Source organism: Myotis myotis, unplaced genomic scaffold, assembly GCF_014108235.1.
Source record: "Myotis myotis isolate mMyoMyo1 unplaced genomic scaffold, mMyoMyo1.p scaffold_m19_p_3, whole genome shotgun sequence".
Lineage (NCBI taxonomy): Eukaryota > Metazoa > Chordata > Mammalia > Chiroptera > Vespertilionidae > Myotis > Myotis myotis.
The window spans coordinates 118,410,651-118,434,185 of NW_023416335.1; the positions used below are offsets into that span (position 1 = coordinate 118,410,651).

General features: G+C 45.5%; 1 protein-coding gene across 11 annotated transcripts in view; it reads right to left on the reverse strand.

Annotated features, from left to right (window-relative positions):
* CACNA1C (calcium voltage-gated channel subunit alpha1 C) overlaps window positions 1-23,535 on the reverse strand; it is a 698,738-nt gene that overhangs the window by 100,758 nt on the left and 574,445 nt on the right. For all 11 annotated transcript variants that reach the window (XM_036302132.1, XM_036302133.1, XM_036302134.1 and 8 more), the window contains 6 exons: window positions 13,968-14,175; window positions 12,899-13,019; window positions 11,249-11,363; window positions 10,389-10,509; window positions 10,013-10,082; window positions 5,521-5,653 (listed from right to left, as the gene is read on the reverse strand). In XM_036302132.1, the coding sequence (XP_036158025.1) occupies window positions 5,521-5,653; window positions 10,013-10,082; window positions 10,389-10,509; window positions 11,249-11,363; window positions 12,899-13,019; window positions 13,968-14,175 (768 nt within the window). The remainder of the gene's footprint in view (window positions 1-5,520; window positions 5,654-10,012; window positions 10,083-10,388; window positions 10,510-11,248; window positions 11,364-12,898; window positions 13,020-13,967; window positions 14,176-23,535) is intronic.

A 23,535-nucleotide genomic window follows, 5' to 3' on the forward strand; every position in this document is an offset into this window, starting at 1 on the left:
ATGAACAACTCTACTCCAACAAACTAGACAACCTGGAGGAAATGGACATATTCCTAGAAAAATACAACATTCCAAAACTTAATCTGGAAGAAGCTAAAAGTCTCAATAGGCCAATAACTATGGAGGAAATTGAAGCAGTAATAAAAAAGCTTCCAGCAAACAAAAGCCCGGGGCCAGACGGCTTCACAGTGGAGTTTTACCAAACATTCAAGGAAGAACTAAAACCTATCCTCCTCAGACTACTCCAAAAAATTCAAGAAGAAGGAACACTTCCAAGCTCATTCTATGAAGCCAGCATTACCCTAATACCAAAATCAGATAAAGACAACACAATGAAAGAGAATTACAGGCCAATATCCCTCATGAACATAGATGCTAAAATCCTCAACAAAATCCTAGCAAATCGGACCCAGCAGTACATCAGAAAGATCATACACCATGACCAAGTAGGATTTATTCCAGGGATGCAAGGATGGTACAATATCTGCAAATAATAAACATAATACATCACATAAACAAATTGAGAGAAAAAAACCACATAATCATATCAATTGATGCAGAAAAAGCTTTTGACAAAATTCAACACCCTTTCTTGATAAAAACTCTCAGCAAGGTAGGAATGGAAGGATCATACCTCAACATAATAAAAGCCATATATGACAAACCCACAGCCAACATCATAATCAATGGGCAAAAACTAAAACCATTCCGCCTGAAAATAGGAACAAGACAGGGATGCCCCCTCTCACCACTCCTGTTCAATATAGTACTGGAAGTACTAGCCATTGAGATCAGACAAGAAGAAGAAATAAAAGGCATCCAAATTGGAAAAGAAGAAGTAAAACTGTCCTTATTTGCAGATGACATGATACTGTACAGAGAGAACCCTAAAGACTCCATCAAAAAATTATTAGTCTTAATAAATGAATTCAGCAATGTAGCAGGATACAAAATTAATGCCAAGAAATCCATGGCATTTCTTTACACCAATAGTGAACTTACAGAAAGTGAGACTGAAAAAGCAATCCAATTTACCATTGCACCGAAAAAAATTGACACCTAGGAATAAATTTAACTAAGGAGATAAAAGACTTATATGAAAAAAACTACAGGACACTGAAAAAAGAGATAGAGGAAGACATAAACAGATGGAAGAACATACCGTGTTCATGGATTGGTAGAATCAACATCATCAAAATGTCCATACTACCCAAAGCAATCTATAGATTCAATGCAATCCCCATTAAATTACCAATGGCATATTTCACAAATCTAGAATGAACGTTCCAAAAATTCATCTGGAATAAAAAAAGACCTCGAATAGCTGCAGCAATCCTGAGAAAGAAGAACAAAGTTGGTGGGATCTCAATACCAGATATAAAATTGTATTACAAAGCCATTGTTCTTAAAACAGCTTGGTACTGGCACAATAACAGAGATATAGATCAATGAAATAGAATAGAGAACCCAGAAATTGACCCAAACCACTATGCTCAATTAATATTTGACAAAGGAGGCAAGAGCATATAATGGAGTCAAGACAGTCTCTTCAATAAATGGTGTTGGGAAAATTGGACAGATACATGCAAAAAGATGAAACTAGACCACCAACTCACACTATACACAAAAATAAACTCAAAATGGATAAAAGACTTAAACGTAAGACGGGAAACCATAAAAATACTAGAGGAATCCACAGGCAGCAAAATCGCAAACATATGCCAAAGGAATTTCTTCTCTGATAATGCTCTTAGGGCAATGGAAACTAAAGAGAAAATAAACAAATGGGACTACATCAAAATAAAAAGCTTTTGTACAGCAAAGGAAACCATCAACAAAACAACAAGAAGACCCACTACATGGGAGAACATATTTGCCAATGATGTCACCGATAAGGGTTTAATCTCCAACATTTACAGGGAACTCATGAAACTTAACAATAGGAAGATAAACAATCCAATCAAAAAATGGGCAACGGACCTAGATAGACACTTTTTGAAAGAGGACATACAGAAGGCCGAAAGCCATATGAAAAGATGATCAAAGTCACTAATTATATGAGAGATGCAAATCAAAACGACAATGCGGTATCATCTCACACCTGTCAGAATGGCTATCATCAATAAGTCAACAAACAACAAATGTTGGAGAGCATGTGGAGAAAAAGGAACCCTTCTGTACTGCTGGTGGGAATGCAGACTGGTGCAGCCACTGTGGAGACCAATATGGAGTTTCCTCAAAAAACTAAAAATGGAACTCCCATTTTACCCAGTGATCCCACTTCTAGGAATATATCTCAAGACACCAGAAACACCAATCAGAAAGGATATATGCACCCCTATGTTCATAGCAGCACAATTCACCATAGCTAAGATTTGGAAACAGCCTAAGTGTCCATCAGCAGATGAGTGGATTAGAAAACTGTGGTACATCTACACAGTGGAATACTATGCTGCGGTAAAAAAGAAGGAACTCTTGCCTTTTGCAATAGCATGGATGGAACTGGAGAGCATTATGCTAAGTGAAATAAGCCAGTCAGAGAAAAATAAATACCACATGATCTCACTCATTTGTGGATTATAGATAACAACATAGATTGATAAACAGGGACAGATCCAAATACAGAGAAACAGTGATCAGACTATCACACCCCAGAGGGAAAGTAAGGGAGGGAGGGGATAAGGGGAAGAGATCAACCAAAGGACTTGTATGCATGCATATAAGCCAAACCAATGGACATGGACAACAGAGGGATGAGAACATTAATGGGGGGGATAAGGACACATTTGTAATACCTTAACTAATAAAGAATTTAAAAAAACCCCACCCTACTTTGAGATCTACTTCATGTTTTTATGTATAGGGAACAACAGAGCCACCCAGAGACGTGGATGCTGAGAGGATGGCGGAACCTACACTCTATAGAGGCGATGTACTCTGTGTGATAGCTTCATGGTGTATAGTTCAATTCCACACCTGAGCACTATTACAAAGAACTACTACACACATGGATCTCTGGGCTCACACTGATAATAACACAAGTGCTAAAACCGCCAATGCCAAGGGTGTTTTATGTACTATCTTATTGTGACAGTTTAAAAGGTGATATGGGGGATATCATCATTTTCATTTGGTAAATAAAAACAATGAAACCCAAGAAGGACAAGCTTGCCCAGAAATGTAACCTGTAGAGTGAAGGCTTGAAACCAGGCCTCAGTCCTCAGCTCCTGGCATGTGGTCGCCTAAATGCTCTGAAAGACCTTACTGCTGCAGAAGCACCAAACGCTGGAAAGGACAAGCTCTTTGAGACAATTCTGGTTTCATGAGAGTTCAGAGGAGTCTTCAATGACCATCCCCTTCAAACAAATAAACAAATCCTCCAATCTGGGGTCTGTGTGATAGGTAGGCAGGGGGGCAGAGCTGCCTGAGGATAGATGCCAGTAGCAGCACTGCTATCAGGAAGCTTCATTTCAAGCCAGAAATATCTGGAAAAAAGCTTCCCCAGTAGTAATTAAGGCCACCAATAACAATCAAAGATCATTAAACATACAAGATAAGCCACTAAGGTGGAAAATCAGAAAGAAAAAAAACAATAAATATAAGATTTAGACTCCCCCCTGCCAAAGACTTTGAATATTAAAAATATCAGAAACAAAATATAGGACAACTATATCTGAAATATTTAATGAAATAAAGGACTTGATCACAAAGATGATGAATTAATAGGTAAGTCTTAGATATAGACAGATGAATCTGTAAAATCAAACAACAAATGGAACTGCTTGAAATAAAAAAAAAGAATATAACAGTCAATATAAAAACTAACTTAGCATAGTCAAAGTTGAAGAGAGAATTAAGAAACTGGAAGATATAGCTGAAAAAATTACCAGCATACCAAAATAGAGATAAGGAGTTGAAAGGTATGCAAGACTCATTAAGAGATCGAGTAGGTAGATGTGGTCTAACATACATCTAATTAGAGTACCAGAAGGAGAGAATAGAGAGAATGAGGATGGGCAATATTTAGAGTGATGGCTGCAATTTTTCAAGAATTAGGAATTATTATTTTAATCTTCAATATCATTCAAGAACTGAAGAAAAATATAAATCTATATACTTAGGAAGCATAACATATTCCAAGCTAGGTAAGTAGAAAAAAGTCCATGTCTAGACACATGGTAGTAAATCTGCACATCAAAGGCAACAAATAGATGGTAAAAGCAGCTAGAAATAAGGGGAGATTACCTACAAAGAAATGATAGTAGGAATTAGGCATAACAGCTAATTATACAGTGGAATAATTCATCTAACATGCTGAGGGACAAAACCTGTCAATTTAAAATTGTGTACACAGCAAAACTATTTTTAAGGGCAAAAAATGGTAAAGACAATTATTACATGATCTCACTCAAATGTGGAGTCAAATGAACAAAATAAACTGATGAACAATATAGATCCAGAGACATAGAAGCATGGAACAGACTGACTAATCTCAGAAGGAAGGGAGGAGAGGGGGCACGAAGGGATTAACCAAAGAACTTATATGCATAACTCATAAACACAGACAATACTGAGGTGAAGGCCTTCGGGGAGCGGGTACAAGGTGGAGGGGGTCAGTGGGGAAAGAATGGGGACATCTGTAACACTTTCAACAATAAAGATAAGTTAAAAAAACCTGATTGATGAAAACTAACATGTGTACATGTCTAAATACATGGATGAAAACTGAAAACTTAAAGAATAAAATAAAAGAGTCAAATTTCAGTATGAAAAATGAAAACAATTATATAGATAAACAAAGGCCAAATGAGTTTATCATACAGGAACTACAGGAACTTATAAAGAATGTACTTTAGGACACCTGAAACTAATATAATATTATATGTCAACTGTAATTAAAAAGTAAAAAAAAAAATAAGTGCAATTTAAAAAAAGAGAAGCAAAGAATGTACTTTAGGAAGAAAAAAACATGATTGCAGAAGGATGGACTGGTAAGTTGTATGTAAATCCAAATATATACTGCCTATATAATAATACTGATATTGACAATAATGTCTAACTTCAGGATTAAATACTAATCAACAATAACAAGTAAGGCAGGAGGGGTTGAGAGGAGTTAAAATAATTGAACTTCCTTTTATTTTGCAAGAAGTTAAGGATATCTTGCACAAAGTTAAATACCTTGTTAGCTTTAGAGTTTAAGTTAAATAGACTTACTAATTACCAAGAAAAATCACCAAAAGACTAGAAATAGGGTTTACGTATTTCAAAAAATGAAGAGAAAAATACACAGGCCTTCTGATTTGGAATCCAGAACTCTTTTCCCTAAAAAGAGATAAGGGGCAGATTACCTACAATGAGTGTAGGAATGCCAACTGACTGTACAGTGGAATAATATATTTAACATGCTGAATAAATATATTTAACAAAACCAGTCCCTCTCTTCACACAAGTTGTGTGAGCTGGTGGTCCTGGAGCCTGGAGAGAGCAGAGCCCACCTTCCCCACTATCCTCACACACCTGTTGCTGGGGCTGAAGATGAAAAATGCACTGGCTTCAGGCATGGGCACTGCCTTTTCCTTGAGGTGCAGCTCCGAGAGTGGGCGTGGGCGTGGGCCCACGGGCATCTCAGGCTCCTCCTCATCCTCCTCTCCTGAAAGAAAAAAAGCACCTTCTAAATAACTCCATTTACTTTCACCACTGCGCTGCCTACTTCAGATGCCTTCCTACGGACAAGAATCAAGACATCATTTGTATTTCTGAAAACATAAGGTACCAACCAAGACAGACACTCAGCTTTCTCCCCGTGGGCACCACTGGAATTCGTCTATGTTAGAGAAAGACTTTGCTGGCAGCACCTAATAAGAGGGGTGACTGACTCATGCTGGTTTTCCCAGAACTGTACTGGTTTTTAAACTGGTTTTTAAAATCATGATATTTATAAATGAAATTAAAGTAAGGATCTTAAGTTTCTGCCTAGCTGTTTGTTTTTCTTTCACTTTTGCTCCAGATAAATCCCACACTTTCTTATTCATGATAATTTGGTAACAGGTAATTTAATGATTATCTTAATCATTTGTGTTTATAGAAAAAAAAACGAACGTTATTTACTAGCGTTGTGCTTTCCTAAGCTCCTCACGAGGAACTTCGAGTGCTCTTTCACCTGCAACAGTCCACCCGGGCACCGGCTCTGACCTGGCCTGGCCCCTTTGTTCTCTCTGCTACAGGCTCCTTCCAGCTCCTCCTCAGAAAAGCGCATTCCACTTCAGAGATTCTGCACTTGCTAGACCCTCCACCTGGACAGCTCTTCCCTCTGATTTCCACATGTGTGGTTCAGGCTTCCCCATGATTTCTTCAGCTTCAGCTCACATGCTGCCTCCTCGAAAAGGTCTTCATGGGCCTAACAGCAAAGCAGCAGCCCCATTAACTGAAGCACAGCCCTCGGCTCTGGATCTGATGTTACCTTTCTGGCTGGCTTGTTTTTTTGCACATTGTTGGTCTCCCCACTGAAATGTGAGCTCCAGGAAAGCAGGAGTATCCGGTGCCTGCCACAGTGCCTGGCACACAGTAGGTGCTTGCTAAGTAGTTATTAGTGAATGAATGTCTCCAAGGTTTCTTCCTGCTTTGTGTCTTGAGAATAGTGGTCCTGAAATAACTTCTTCCTTCTCCAGTTCTCTGAACTCAAAGCCCATTCAAGGCCACCCTTGCCCATGAAGCTTCCCTGGCATCCCCTACCTCACTGCTCTCCTCAAACCCCTTGCAGCAATTTGAGTGACCCCCACATCTGGCCCTGAACTATACATCCCCTGAAACCCTTCACATTTCTTCTTCATTGTCCTCATTAATTTTAAGTCCTTAGTGACTTTTAAGAACATGCGTATGTTCATGCAAGTAAATTAATCAATTACATAATAGCACAATCTTGGCACAATGCTTTCCTTCCTGGGCAAGTAGATATTTCTAACGTTGAGTGCATACGAAGCTGGTGAAAGGGCGAGGGCTATGCCCTTCATCTTGCCCCGTATCCTCCATGTTGGGGCAGCAGCCATGTGCTCAGGAAAGTACCTTCTTCCCGGAAGCCCAAGCCTCTGCTAGCCACGCCCAGGATTTCTTTAAACTAACCAGTGACAAGACACCGACTTGCGCCTGGCCAATCGGCAGGACCCACAGTCACCTCTCCACCCCCCTATAAAACTCCTCTTCCCATCGGGCTAGCCCTCTCTCTGCCATGTGGCTTACCGTTGCATTGGTGAGTGTGGTTGGGGAGCTGAACTAGTTCGAATAAAAGACTCTCTGCTTTTGCATCAGACTCGCTGGCTCCCTGGTGGGCTCTTGGAGATCTTGAAATCTGGGCATAACAGCTGGGAGGCTAAAACCACCTGGTGAGCTTTAGAGATTAAACTGAGAGGGAAGGGCTGACTGGCCACCTCTGGCCTTTGAGGCTGCTCTGAGGATTAGAAACAGGCCCTCCTTTGGGTGTCCCTGAGAGGGCAGGGGCTGTGGCCAGCAGACTGCAAGCTGCAGTTCAGCCTTACTCAGTGTCTCCAAACACACCTTTGGTGCAACTTGGACAAGTAAACAGAGCAGCCTACAGAGAGGGGTGATGGCAAAGGGAGCAGGAGGGGCAAGGAGGGAGGAGAGTGTAGGATTACTTTCCAGCTCTGACCTTCCCCTCTGGAAGGCTGGTGGGAAGTGGGGCACAAGGACGCTCACCAGAGCTGCCTCCCAAGGGGCACAGCAGGGCCAGCTGCCCCAAAGCTGTGAAAGCAGAAGAGGCAGTGGTTGCGAGGACAACCGCAGATCAGAGGAGAAGCAGGCAGGAACAAGGTACTGACAAGAGCAGAGACAACAGGTCAAGTGACCTTGGGGGAGACATTGGGGGTTTCTGCCACACCTGGTACTAAGGGAGCCAGGAGCTGCTTGCCCAGGCAGGAAGGGGGAGCAGGAGCTGGAAACAGATGCTGAGTTAGCCTTGGAGGAGAGGGAGGGGCTTAGGGCTGCTTTCAAGGCCTGAGCGGTGGTGGTGGGGAGCCGCAGAGGCAGGATAGCCTCAGCCTCGGTTATGGACCAGAGGTGGGAGAAGTGTGGGACCCAAAGAAACAAAGGCCTGGGTAGAAAAGAGGGTAGAGGAAGGTGGCCACATGATCAGGGAAAAGAATAGATCCTAAAAACATCTAAAGACTCCGGAGGAGTCAGCAGTGTGGGAATAGCTTTTCAGTTTAAAAGCAAAACCGTTCCAAGAATCCTTAAAGCCGGTCAACAGAGACACTTCTTTGATGACTGATACCAGGACAATAGTATCCTTATTAGTCCTTTTCCCCTTGACCTGCTTCTTTTTTATTTCACTTCTTTTTTATTTAGAGCAACAGAGAAGAGAACAGCCATGAGTCTATTTAGAATGATGAATTTGCAGCTATTGTCCTAGGTTTGTGTCTGCCCCAGCCCTGAGGGAGAATGGCTGTGGGCAGGGCCTCCTGAAGGCTCAGGCAGGTGGGACAGATAGCTTAGGACCCAGAGGTATTTGTTTTATTACTGTCTTTCCTTTTAAACATTAATAACAATAATCATCCTTATAATAATCCTATGAGTAGAGAGCCTCGCATGGTGGACCTCCATACCCAACTCCAACAACTATTGATAGTTTGCCCATCTTGTTTCATTTACTTCTGTTCCCGTTTTTAAAAAATTGTATTATTTTAAAGCAACCTCTAAATATTTTAGACTCCAGCTATAAACACTTCAGCATTTAAAAATAGAATTAAAATGATATCATTATATTAACAAGACTAACAAAAACTAAAATCGTTTAGTTCCCAGTCCATATTCAATTTCCCCTAATTAGCTAAAAACAATGTCATTTCAAAGTTTATTTATTCATGCAGGATCAAGACAAAATCCTTCCATTGCGTTTGGCCAATATTTCTCTGTCTTTGAAATTCTGTGATGGTTTCCAGCTAGAAGGGCTTTAAAACTTCAAAAAGCTTAGTGCCTGCACCTGGACACACCCTTCTGGCCCTCCGCCAAGGCTGGGAGCCCGCCCTGCCCTATTTCCCTTGCAGAGGGAGGTGAGAGAAGGGAATGACCGCAGGGAGCCCGCTCCCAGGGACAAGGTGGCTGCTGGTGCCCTTACAGAGAATACAGCAGAGAACCAGGGGAGGGAAAGCAAAAGGAAAACCTAGCTTTGCTTATAAGTGCAGAAGGTTGTCAGCCACCTAAGGTGGCTACCAACCCAAATATAGCCTAGCCTACACAGAGCAGGAAATGTCAGTAAAATCAACAGTCCCTTATTGCATGTACTTGAGTGCAAACTTGAAGCTGGTGGGAATATCTTCAATTGTAGGTAAAAGAGAGGCAAACCCAGGGCTGGTACAGGACGTGGGGTTGCAGGAGGCAGAGAATTGAATCCTGGAGGGAGGCGGAAGGAACTCTGACAACCCAAGCCTTCCAGGGGAGCCTGCCTGCCATGTACAGATCAGACAGAAGATGAGAAGACCGAGTGGTACTAGCTCTTTTTATAATAAGAGACCTGAAAGCGGTTTACAAAGCGGCAAGTGGGACATCTGTGGTGGCAGCTGTCCTTGTACTCAGCACTGCCTCCTGAGTAAGGACAAGACAGATTTGGAATTTACTATTATTATTTTGTGTGCATGATGGTGTGACATATGTTAGACTAATGAATTATATAATGTTAATAATGATTTTACAACTTAAGATATAATAAGACCTTAAATGTATACATAATCCATCTTCCAAAGGACACGACAGCACTGCTCAGACCTAATTTACTCAGTCTTCCACTATTATTATGAGCAAACCAGCAGCAGCGTTTCCCCCAGATGATCATTGGTAACGCTTCAGTGCAGAGAGAGATACTGAGCAACGCAAGGTCCTTGTAGAGGAAAACCGGAACCACTGGCCCCTAACACATGGTTACTTTCACATGGCTTTAGGTCTCCTCCATTCCCTTCCCCCCACCCCCAGGTCCCCCCAGTGGCAGGCAGGGGAACCGTACCTGTCGCTTCCGGGTTGGGGTAGACACCCTTGTCCTCATTTTCATTGGGCTGGAGGTCATCCATGTTGATCTAGGCAGCCGAGGGAGAGAGAAGGAAGAATCCAGTCAGATATGGCCCAACTTTTAGAAGCTGCATTATAGTCAGTGGCTGAGCTGCTGACTCAAAAATATATCCTCATGACTTTGCACAGACCCTTGAGATATTAACAGAGGCTGGGATTCAATCACTCTGCCTGCTCTTCACATTCCTGCTCTCCTGCTCCGCCCTCACTGCCCTTATCCACCGGTCTCTTTCCCTCCTTGCTCTTTTCCGTGGGTGTCTGGCCTGGGAAGATGGTCCCTGCCCTCTCAGGTCCTGGAAGGAGACGGTGCTCACCTTGGTGGTGGGCGGGGACTCTCCATCAGCTGTAATGGATTTCAGCTCAATTTTCTCCTCCTTGGTCTCCTCCACTGCTGGCTTCTCCACCACCTCCTGTTTCTTCTCTGGGCTGGCGGTCCTGGCCGGTCAGCAGGAGAAAACCATAAAGGGATGTTTACTGGAGTGACAGGGAACAGGGGTAGGAAACTGCCCTGAGGGCTGCTGGGGGCCAGTGCCTGTGTCCATCTTCCTTCCCCGGGGCACAGGCAGGTGCAACTCCATCACAAATGCTACTGGGCTAGGCCCAGGATCCAGGCAGCTGGCCACACCTTGCTGTCTGTACTCAGTTGGCCTTTCCCAGGCCCCGTCTAAGTCAGAGAAAGGTTCTGGGATCTCATTCAGGATTGGCTCCTGAGAACTTGGCTCAGTACCCAGCAGATCTGTGGCCTAGGACAGTCCCATCTAGATAATGACAAGACAGTGAAGGGCCCAATTTTGCCTTCAAAACAGTGAGAAGGAATCTCTCTCTCACCTGGAGTTGCAATTCTTTACTGAGTGGTTGCTCCCACCTTCCCATCCTTTGCTCCCCTCACCTACGATGACCTCTTTTCTCAAAGGAGAAAACCAAAACTTCCTACACAGGTGGGGGAATGCAACACCTTCACAGAGGCTGTAAGTCATGCTGGTCCCCACTTTGGAGCAATGCCTAGGAACTAGAGGAGAGGCCCAACCTATCCTAGGAAGTCCCAAACCCAGTGCCCTTCTGGAGGGACACAGGCCAGCAGAGGCCGTGCTCACACCTCTCTTTACCACCAATGGGAATGGCATTCCAGAACTGGGCCCTGGGGCCCTGGGCCTGGGGCAGCTTAGAGGGTTACCTGGCCAGCTTCTTTCTCTCCTTCTCTTCTTCTTCCTCCTTCTGGGCAGATGTGAGACTCTCAGCATCAGCCAGGTTGTCCACAGCAATGGCCAAGAACACATTCAGTAGGATATCTGTTTGTGTCCATTCTTAAAGAAAATGACCCTTGGCCTTGGGGTTTTTGGTGGGCATAGGGGGTCAGGGGGTGCAGGACATGCAGGGATAGAGTTTCCCACAGAGGGAGCTCAACCGTGACTCAGGAGTGCTAAGCTCAGGGGTGTCCCTCCTCCATCTCTTTGCCTCCACATCACACTTCTAGCTACCTGGAGTTTTCTAAGGGTTGGAGAGTAGGCTGGCTTTCAGGCTAGAACAGGGAGGGAGGAAGGCAGTGCTCTGCCTCGCTCTTTAATTGCTGGGCTTCATTATTGGTTCCCCCACAGAGACGGCTGGCTGTAATTGACATTATGAAGAGCATTGTCTCTAACAACGCAGAGGACTCTTAAGGGCTGTTCATTATAGCTGGGCACTGAGGAGGTGGCCTGATATTCCTGCCAACTCTTAATGTGAGCCGCCCCTACAGAGGCCCTCAGGGGTCCGGTGGAGCTTGGCAAGTCCCGACTGAAGTGGCTGTTTGCCCTTGTCTTCTCCCTCTACCCCCAACTTTGAATGGAAACACTGGGTCAGAGAACTGTAGAAGCAAAGAAAGGATAGCTGAGCAGGGACTTAACATCTGTTAAGTCTGACCTCCTTCCCCAGACACGACAGTCATACCATTTCACACACAGGGAAACCACAACCGGGGGCGGGGAGGTTTGTCCAAGAGGCTGCTGGGTACCTGCCCTTGGGCCTTACCCGCTGACCCTCACAAGGACCCACTGAGGAGCAGCTGCTATCACTTTATCACCCCAGTACATCAGCAGCAGCAGTTGCCCGGCCTATCTTTGGGGCTGGGGCCAGGGCCATGCTTTCTGCATTTCATTCATCTGTGATTTAGACCTTGGTCTACTTGGCCTCCTGCCTCTGCACACAACCTCACAGGTGACCACCATGGGCAGAGAGGAGTGCCCACACGTGAGACCCTAAAATACTGCCCGTGGACCTGCCTAGTGAGGCATGTCCAGCTTTCCCTATGACCAAAAGCTGGCAGAGTGGCTTCAGAGGGAGGAGCACTGACCAGAAGGCAGGGGAAGAGATGACGGTCATGTGAAGGATGAGGTTCAGTCAACAAAGCCTCCCATCCCCATGAGGCCAGGGCAGCCAGGGCAGCTAAGGCGCTCACATCTAGGTGGCTCACATGGGAGTCTGTGTGAGCTCACATGGGGCTGCACACGATAACACAGGCGTGTTGGTCACCTGAACTAGGAGGAGGACACGCCTCCTGGAGTCGGGCAGCGCTGAGGCAAAACAGCACAGGAAGATGAACTTACATCCTGCCTGTGCCACAGTTCCTGGCTCCTTCCACCAAGCCCCTCCTCCAGCTAAGGCGGTCTGGGCTGGGAATTGCTTTCTCCCCCAGAACATGCCTTTCCCCACTTGCCTGGGGGCCCTGTGGGTGGGCAGCTACAGTTTTCAACCCTGAGTGATGGCCTGCGGGCACACCTATTTGGCACCGGGCTGTAGGCTGAGGGAGGGTGGGTGGCAGGGGTGGGGAGGCAGGAACAAAGGATACAGTTTCCACAGATGAAGAGGATGATGAAGTAAATACAGACTAACATCCCTGGAAAAGAGGGGCCGCCATAAGCCATGATCCCATCATACATCACCGAATTCCAGTCCTCCCCGGTCAGGATCTGAATGACACATTCCCACCAATAAGGGACACAGTGTTAGACCAACAGCAAACCCAAAACTCCCCTGCCCTGCCCCGCTCTGCTGACAAGAACGCCTGAAATCTCCTTCCACCTCTGGCTCTCCTGCCCCAGCTCTCCTCCCTGGGCCACTGAGCTGGACCTGGCAAGCTGACCCTGTCCTCAAAGTGCATGGCCACCAGCACACTACTATTTGAGAAGTGACCCAAAGGGCTTCCTGGCCAAGGCACCTCCCACTGCCCACATATGGTGCATGGGATGGCCACCGCTAGCCATTCCTTGGGTTAAGGCATCAGGGGCCCCTTTACAAATGTGAATGTGTCCATCGGGAGAATATCACACAATCCAGTTCTCTCCAAACATTAGTCATCTGGGTCCCAGCTTTAAGATTTTGACAACATCCACATTGTTATTCATTTTTACCTGTAAATAAATCTACTTTTAAACTTAAACAAGTGCTACTTTAGCTTTGCCCTTAACCAAAATATCTATGGAAGCACAAATTTGATAGGCTAGCTATGTATTTCTAGGGGCAAGCATGGTGGATAGACAGACAGAGCTCCATCCTCCCATCCCACGACAGAGTAGTCTGCTTTTATTTGTTTATATTTTGGGCTTCCATGTAGAATTTATTTGAATAAAGGTTCCCAAGTCTAGGAAGAGTTTTTAAACCTCTCAATTAGATCTTTTTTCAATGGTCCACCCAATAGGGAAATTCCATGGGGGCCTGCAGGTGGGGGAAACTATAGAAGGAGCTCAAGGTTCCCCTGGCATGGACCCTCTGTGGCTGATCTAGCTGGCTTTGGCTGCCCACGCAAGGGTGAAGCTTCCCCCCACCTTGCCAGGCTCCTTCTTCCTGCTCCCCACTCCCCCCACCACTTAACCACCTCCACCCCCCAGGTCATAAGCCCAGCAGAGGAGAGTCCATACCTGAAACACGGTGAGGAGGGACTGGGGAAAGTTATCAAACGTGCTCCTCCGAGTCTGCATCTCATCAAAGTTGAACTTTCCTCCAAAGAGCTGCATCCCCAGGAGGGAGAAGATGATGATGAAGAGGAAGAGCAGTAGTAGCAGGGAGGCGATGGAGCGCACGGAGTTCAGCAAGGATGCCACCAGGTTGCTTAAGGAGTTCCAGTACCTGAGGACCAAATGAGGAATCAACATCCTTCTCCTATGCTTTCCCAGACTTCATTCCTTGTTCACACACCCACTGGAGTTTAAGGTAAATTTCAGCCCCCTCCTCGTTTCCCCTTTACGTGGGGTGGTGTTCGGAATTGGGCTGGTAAGCTCCCAACTGGAATGTGCAGCTAGTTGATTCAAGGTCCCAGGATCGATGACGTGTAATAGAGAAAAGATGGAGTACTGACCTAGCTCTACCGCTGCTAGCTGTGTGTGCCTTTGGACAAGTCACTTAACTTCCTGTCCTCTGTCTCCCGCTGAGGAAACAGGGACAATAACCCACACTTCAGTAAGTTATTGGGAGGATTACATGAGATATTAAAAAATAAAAAGCTTCCAGTATAGTGTCTGGTGCACAATTGAAAAGGGTAGTTATATTGTTACCACTGTGGGTTTTAAATAGAATAAACACTTTCCACTCCCCAGGAATGCTCCCCTCAGCCTCGCCTAGGCAGCAGCTGTCCAGCAGAGGCAAGAGTTAGGTCACCCACGGGTAAGAGAGGATGTGTCACTTAGTTTCCCAAGTGTACCCTGCCCAAAGAATTGTGTGTTTTTTGTTTTTTTTTAAAGCCTCTCTTCTGAAGATCCAGATTTGATAGCTGTAATTTGAGGCTGAGACATCTGTATTTATTTTATTTTTTCTTTATTTTATTTTTTCATCACCACTTATCCCCATTATACCCTCTTTCACCTTCACCCACTCCTCTCCCCCACCCCCAACAATCATCACACGGTTGTCTGTGTCCATGAGCTCTTTTTCTTTCTTTTTTGCTCATCCCTCCACTCCGACAATACCCCCCTCTCACAGCAGAGCTGTCTGCCTGCTCTCTACGAGGCTGTCTCCATTCGCTTGTTAGTTCAGTTTGTTCGGTAAATTCCACATATGAGTGAAAACATGTGGTACTTGTCTTTCTCTGACTGGCTTATTTCACTTAGCTTAATGTTCTCCAGGTTCCATCCATGTTGTCACATGGCTGAGTAGTATTCCATTGTGTAAATGTGCCACAGCTTTTTTATCCGCTCATCTACTGATGGACACTTGGGCTGCTTTCAAATCTTGGCTATTGTAAGTAACACTGCAATAAACATTGGGGTGCATATATTCTTTCAAATTAGATAGTCTATTCAACAAATGGTATTGTGAAAATTGGACAGATAATGTGCAAAGTAAATGAAACTAGACTACCTTCTTACACCACACAAGAATAAACTCAAAATGGATTAAAGACTTAAATGTTAGACTCAAAACCATAAATGTTAGACTAAAATCATAAAATATAGTAAAATCTCAGACATTTCTCATAGCAATATTTTTCTGATATATGTCCTTGAGCAAGGGAAATGAAAAAAATAAACAAATGGGACTACATCAAATTAAAGAGTTTTTGCCCAGTAAAGGAAACATCAACATAATGAAAAGACAACCCACTGAACTGGAGAACATATTCACCAATGATACATCCGATAAGGGGTTAATATCCAAAATATACAAAGAACTTATAAAACTCAACACCAAAAAACAACAACAATCCAATAAAAAAAAATGGGCAAAAGGCTTGAATAGACACTCTCCAAAGAGAACATACAGATGGCCAATAGACATATGAAAAAATGCTCAACTCACTAATCACTAGAGAAATGCAAATTAAACTATAATGAGATATCACCTCACACCTATCAGAATGGCTATCATCAATAAATCAACAAACAAGTGTTGGGGAGGATGTGGAGAAAAGGGAACCGTCACGCACTGTTGGTGGGAATGCAGACTGGCGCAGTCACTGTGGAAAGCAGTATGGAGTTACCTCAAAATATTAAAAATTTGTACTACCTATGACCCAGTAATTCCACTTCTGGGAATTCTGATAAGCAGGCAAGTTTGGGAAAACCTGTTTCACTCACAGGGACAGTCTAGGCAGATGGGCTATGGGTGTGGTTCCTTATAGTCAACAACCTTCCCTTCACTGTAAGCAAACACCGAGGTCCTGCATTATAGCTTGGGAAAATCCCTTTGGCTGCTGGAGGAGGCCTGGACACCCATGAGACGGTCAGTTTCAGAGAAGGAAATGCCCTGTAGCAAAAGGGAGGCAGCCTTAGTCAGCAGCACGTGTAACAACAGAGAAATCTTGTGTCCCCAAGCTCCATGCTGGCTCTCTGCCTTCCTGGTCACCATCCAGATTTCCTCCACTTAAGACATTCCCAACTTATTAGCACATATACAGTGAAGTGGTTTTGCTACTTAAGAGAGTGACATACGAGTCACCCCCATGCAGCCTCACTACCACACCCTCAGCCTGACAGGTCTCTCCAGAGAACTGTTCCATAGGCAGTGACAGAGCAGGTGGGCCACCAGTTTGAATGTCAATATGAACTCCTTTAATGCTCCTTTCTCCTTCCAAATTGAGCCAGTCATTCTCCCTCTGTTTGCAGAACATCATACACTTAGTTGTATCTGTTCTACAAACACTCTTGAGTGTTTTCATTGTGACAGTCTTGTCTCACCAGAATTGGCTCTGAGTTCTCGAGGGCAGGGACCAGAAGTTCTGTTCTCTTCATCGCTGTCCCCAGATAAAATCTGTGTAACCCAGTACATGTGGCGGACAGCCTGGGGTCCCTATAGGCTGGAAGTTGTAGTCATTGTTTTGTTTAAACAAGTGAGAGAGCCTTTCTGGGGCTAGACTGCCCTTCCCATCTACATCTGAGCAGCATTCCCAAATGTGCTGGAGAAGAAACCACTGAGAATAGTGATCGTGTTTCCTAAATACTGATTTCCAGGACCCCCCGGAACCATGAAATCATAGTCTCTGGCTCTGGGCCTCGCGCGATTCTCACGTGACCACTCCAGCACCTGTCAGTCAACTAATGTTTAGAAACCAGCAACTTTAGAGCATATTTATAATGAGAATTCCCAGCTGTCAGAAGGGAGTATGTTGATACGTAGATTAAGGTGGGAAAGGCTGGAGAACAAGGTGTGTCTGGTGGGAACAGGTGGGGTGGTGGCAGGACTTCTCACACGCACATACTTGGCCCAACAGTGAGGAGTGACAATTTGCACCTCCCCCACATCATTTCTTTCCCTAAATTTATGGGTCAAGTGTCTGAGATTCCTGACTGTTCCATTGCCAGATCTCATGTCAAATTGTAGGTGTCCCACAGAAATGTATGCACACACGTTGAATAATTATAAAGTAATTTCACTTTCATTTAATAGGTATTGGCTATTAAAGTGTGTATATATTTTGGGGGGACACCCTGTATTATGCAGCAAGAGAAGAGACTGGTAGTTGCCAGAGGCAGGGGTGGGGAGATAGGTTGAATGAGTGAAGGGGTTCAAAAGGTTCAAATTTCCAGTTAACAAATAAATTGGTCATGGCTATGCAATCTACAGAATGGCAACTATCTACACTAATAAAAGAGAAAGATGCAAATTAACCATCACTCTGCCACTCCGCTATACCCACAAGCCATGCCCACCAGCTAATCAGGAGCTGGTATGCAAATTAACCCAACTAAGATGGCAACGGCCATGGAGCTGGAGTGAGCAGGAGGCTTGGGTTGCTCCTGGCAATGGAGGAAGCCAAGCTTCCTGCCTTCCCTGGCCAGCCCTGGGCTCCGCTCAAGACTACAAAGTTTCAATTATAGAAGATAAATAATTCCCAGATACCTGCTTCCAGCCCGCCAAAAAAGAAAAAAAGAAAAGAAAAGAAGGAGAGGCTGGGAGCTTGGGTTGCCAGGGGGCGTGGCCAGCCTGAAAACAGCTATCAGCCCCTCACCCAGGCTGGCCAGGCACCCCAGGGGACCGCCCCCCCCACCATGAAGGGCAGCCTGAAAATAGCCTTCAGCCCCTCACCCAGGCTGGCCACATCCCCATGGGGTGAGGGTCCCCACTGGGGGGCTTGGCCAGTCTGAAAACAGCCCTCAGTCCCTCACCCAGGCTGGCTAGGCAACCCAGCGAGACCCCCACCCTGATCTGGGACACCATTCAGGGAAAACCAGCCGGCCCCCACCTGTGCACCAGGCCTCTATCCTATATAATAAAAGGGTAATATGCAAATTGGCCCTAACAGCAGAATGACTGGGAATGACTGGTCACTATGACACATACTGACCACCAGGGGGCAGACGTTCAATGCAGGAGTTGCCCCCTGGTAGTCAGTGCGCTCCCACAGGGGAGTTCTGCTCAGCCACAAGCCAGTCTGATGGCTGCCAGACAGTGGTGGTGGTGGGAGCCTCTCCCGCCTCCTTAGCAGCACTAAGGATGTCCAACTGCAGCTTAGGCCTGCTCCCCACTAGGAAGTGGACATCCCCCGAGGGCTGCCAGGCTGACAGAGGGATGTCTGATTGCTAGTTTAGACCCGATCCCTCAGGGAACAGGCCTAAGCCAGCAGGTGAGCATCCCCCAAGGGGTCCCAGACTGTGAGAGGGCACAGGCCAGGCTGAGGGACCACCCTCTGCCCCTCCCCCCCCACCGAGTGCACAAATTTTTGTGCATTGGGCATCTAGTAATTAATAATACTGGATTGCTCATTTGAAAGTTGCCAAGAGAGTTAAATCTTAAATATCCTATCACAAAAGACATTTTTGGTAATTATTTGTGGTGAAAGATGTCAACTAGACTTACTGTGGTGATCATTTCACAATATAGCAGTCCCCCCATCCACGGGAGGATACATTTCAAGACCCCGGTGGATGCCTGAAACCACAGATGGCACCGAGCCCCATATATGCTGCTTTTTCTATGCATAAGTACCCTTTACATCTTCTCTGGGGCATTTCTAAATCGCCAGCATCACGACTCTTGTGCCTGGGGTCATTATTAAGTAAAATCAGGGTTGCTTGAACACAAGCACTGCGATCCTATGACCAGCTGATCTGATAACTAAGACGGTGACTGATCAGTGGCATGGAGTGTGTACAGAGCCGGATTAAGGGATGACTCACGTCCCAGGTGGGACAGAGCGGGACTGCACGAGATTTCATCACTGTCCTCAAAACAGTGTGCAATTTAAAACCTATGAACTGCTTATTTCTGGAATTTTCCATTTAATATTTTCAGACTGTGTTTGACCTCAGGCAACTCAAACAAAGAAACTGTGGATAAGGGGACCTACTATATAGACAACAACAGATCATTCTGTGGCCCACCTGGAAGTAATATAATGTTATATGTCATGATACCTCAATATAAAAACAAAGAAAGAAAGAAAAGAGCTATTATGTGCCCATTTGCCCTATAGAAAATTGGGTGGCTATGGTGTTGAGACCCTTGGCACAGGATCTCCAGAGCTCTGAGAACATGGGATTCCCTTTGGGAAGAACTCCATGCAAACCAAAGGCCGCGGGCTTGAGGGCACGAGGCAGCCTTTGTTTAAGAGCCAAACTGCAGCCAGGTTCACTGACGCCACCGCCCTCCTCACGAAAAACACCTGGCTGAACAGACGCCGCGCTTTGAGCCGGTCACACAGGTAAGATGCAGTTGAGACAAATGGAGATCATGGTAGTTTGTGCTGTTTGCCTTCAAACCCCTGTTGCTTCCCATTCAACCCAGGCAGGGTGGGGGCCGCCCGCACTAGGCTGCCACCTGCACTTTTGTTCCTTCAAACATCATGAGGGTACCCAGCGTGTTGGACAGAAGCCTGTCTGTCCCTCATGTGCACGTGGGGGACACTAAGATTAAGACAAAGAGATTGCTAACGAGGCGCTGTGGCAAAGGACACCCAGGGCTCAGAGGAGAGGCGGAGTTGGGGCCAGACGTGCCTGAGCTGATAGCAGGTATGGTGTGGGGGTCTCCTCATCATTAATACCGGTGAGATATGGAGGGGCCGGGCAGCCTCTGGGTAGGGTGGCATGAAATACCATTTAGGCAAAGTGGTGGGCAGCCCTTCCAGCTCCTCAGGCACTCTACTTAGCGTCAGTCTGGCTCTTGATGGCCATTACAGCCATGGCCTGAGGTCTGGCGATGCACGGGTCTCGGAGGAACATTAGCTGGTGGTGAACTAGAGAGGTTAATGGCATACTCGCAATCAACCGAGGCTTTTATCCTAATTCATTAAAACTATGAAACACACACTCACACCCCAAAAAAGAGCGAGCTTTGGAGAAAAGCAAGCAGCTGCAGAACCAAGTGTGAATGTCCCGGACCCCGGAGAGGAGCCCCGGAGAACTCAGCGCCCTCCCTGCAGAGCACCGCACACCTGTGTCCACATCCAGGTCGCAGGATGCAGCCCCGAAGCACACGCCACCCCATCCTCAGACACTCCATCTGCGCAGTCATCCCTTGGGGTCAACTTTTCTTTTCAATCCTTCGGGGGCTCTGAGTCACTGCCTCCAAGTGTGTCTTTGCCCACCCATCCCCGTCAGCCCCAGCCCACTGCCTTCTCCTTAAAGCAGATGCACGTCAAGGCTTTTGACCCAACCAGTTTCTTCGTTACCTGAATTCTCTCACTTGCCGAACCCGGCTTCACTTTTGTTACCTCCCCTGTGCCTCCCTGGGTTTAAGTTGCCACCATCTGTTCAGGGGTACTTGTACCTCCGTCGCTCTCCTGCTCCGAGCCTGCTCCTGGTTTGAGTCCTGATATCCCCGTGGCTAGTGCAGGAGAGGCACGGGCAAGGCCGAGCTCCTCACCGATCAACCTGCTTCCCCAGGTTTCCTCACATGACTGAATCCTTTCCCCCTTGCCTGCCTCTCCCTCCCATTCTTAGGATGGTGTACAGAAGCCCACACTACACACTGAAATTTGCTTTATAAGCATGTCACCAGCAATAGATCATTGCCACCAACACAAGGAGGTTTTCTCTTTCTCTTTCTTTCTTTCTTTCTTTCTTTCTTTCTTTCTTTCTTTCTTTCTTTCTTTCTTTCTCTCTCTCTCTCTCTCTCTCTCTCTCTCTCTCTCTCTCTCTCTCTCTCTCTCTCTCTCTCTCTTCTTTCTTTCTTTTTTACTTCTCAGGAAAAATTTAGTTACGGCCCTGTCCGAGACAGAGTGGAGGTAGGGTAGAGCATTTGCAAAGCACCCAAAGCTATTGGTACTGTTACTGTGAAGGTCTTTCCTTTAGAGCAAGCACAATGCTCTGCTCTGTACCTAGAATGAAAAGGTCCCAGCCCTGAGCTATTTGAAGAAAAGGGTCACTAGATGAAAGTTCCAGTTCAAACAAGGTGCAGGCCACTTTCTGTCATTGGAGAGAAGGGAGAATTCCACAGGACACAGCCAGGGACAGACTCAGAGCAGGAGAGGGATAGAGATACAAGTAATGGATGGAGGCAACCAATTGATGTTTTTCTCTCACATCAATGTTTCTCTCTCTCCCTCCCTCTCTCTCTAAAATCAATAAAAAGCATATCCTTGGGGAAGGGGAGGGGAGAAAGAAATCAAGGTTTCCAATTACATACAAAGGTTCACCTTTTAGACAAAAAGTGGACAAAGGACAGCAGCAGAAAATTAGGCCAGTGTTTCTCAAAGTGAGGTCACTGGACCACCAGCACCGAACTGTCCACTGGCTGGTCAAAATCTCTGGAGGCGGGTCCTTAATGAGACCTCCGAAAAGTTCAACTAAGTATGAGAATTGCAATCACTGGTTCAGAACATACTGTGAAACCAGTAGTGAGACATCACAAAGTATTCTCCGAGAGATTTTAACAGAATATTGTTTGGTGGCAGGACCATGCACAGATGACCCGCCTCAAGGCCCAGTGCCCACCCAGGCCATGTCGTAGGCATTTTCTTGGTCTCTGGAGTGTATTGGGGACAAGGTTCAGAGGGAGCATGGGATTCCCCTGCATAGTTAGTCTTTTTGTTGTTTTCCAAAAGCCCCCAGAGAGTTTGGAGACTGGAAAACAGGAAGATGATGGCTTCTGCCAAAGCTTCCAATTAGATAATGAAATTATTCTGTTTACAGGGTTTATAGAGATCTGAAAATAACACTAATCTTTCTCATGGAGGGACTATGGGAGGCTCTCCAATAAAGACAGAGTTAAAAAATAATTTCTTGGCAATAGTTCCAGATTATAAATAGATAAATCATTGATTAAAAATAGAATGAATGTTAAATCTCTTCAAGATGCTATGACGATATCTAAAAGCAAAATTCTTTTATATAGGAATTAAAACAAAAAACAAAAACAAGACTCCCAAACACATGGACGTTGAGAATTATTTAAGAGGTTCTAGAAACTGCAAATTAAAAATAGCTATCACCAGACCCCAGGAGGAGAAAATAAAATCCGCAATTATCTGACAAGTATCAGTATGCTAAGTCCCTTAAGTTCTGTCTCAGGGACACAGACAACAAGACAGTTTAGCCATCAACTCTGAGTTTATGGTCATGAGCTGCACAGAACCAGAAGCCAGGCACACAGAGGTGCCTTTTTTTTTTTTTTTTGGTTTTGTTAATCTTCACTTGAGGATATTTTTTCCCATTGATTTTTAGAAAAAGTGGAAGGGAGGGAGGAAGGGGGGAAAGAGAAAGAGAGAAAGAGGGAGAGAAGAGAAACATTGATGTGAGAGAGACACTTCAATTGGTTGCCTCCCGCACAGGTTCTGACGGGGAGCAGGGAAAGAACCTGCAACTCAGGTACCTGCCCTTAACCGGGCATTGAACCCATGACCTTCCGGTGCACAGGCCCAGCTTTGCCCCTGAGCAGTTTGTGTGGCCTTGGGAAAGTGACTTAACTCTAAGCCACAGTTTTCTCATCTGCAAAATGGGAATAATGATCATAGTGGTGTATCCTCACCCTCTCTTACAAGTCATTGTGAGGATTAGTGGAGCAAATGCACTTGAATTCAATCACACTGTCTGGCACAGAGCCAGCCTTGATGCACGTTAACAATGATTGTTACTATATTTCTGCTACTTTTATTCTAAACCAAGAATTTTCTGAAATGCCAAGATATTCAGGACATTCATATCATAAAGAGCTCTTTTTTTGGCAGGTGGGGAAGGGTTTGTTGCTCAGGAGTGTCAAACTTGTGGATTTCAATTCTGCATACACTTTAAGTCTATTGTCTGGTACTAAACCTTCCCCTCCTGTTCCCAGGTCCCCCACCAGGCTTGTCACAGTATTACATGGTAGAGAAACAAAGGTAAGAGAGTGTGTATGTGTAGGCCGTGTTCTCTGATAGTAACAATTACAATTAGATTAATAATAAATGCTCCGGGTGTGTCTCCTCGGCCTGGCACTCTTCTGCCTGAAGTGAACACTTTAAATCCTTTTCCCATATGACCCCCGACAACACCGTAGGAGCAAGGTGTGCGAGGTGCTTGCAGAGAACCTAGGGATGTTTTATGGGCCCCGCTGACTCACTCAGTCACGTTCAGAACACTC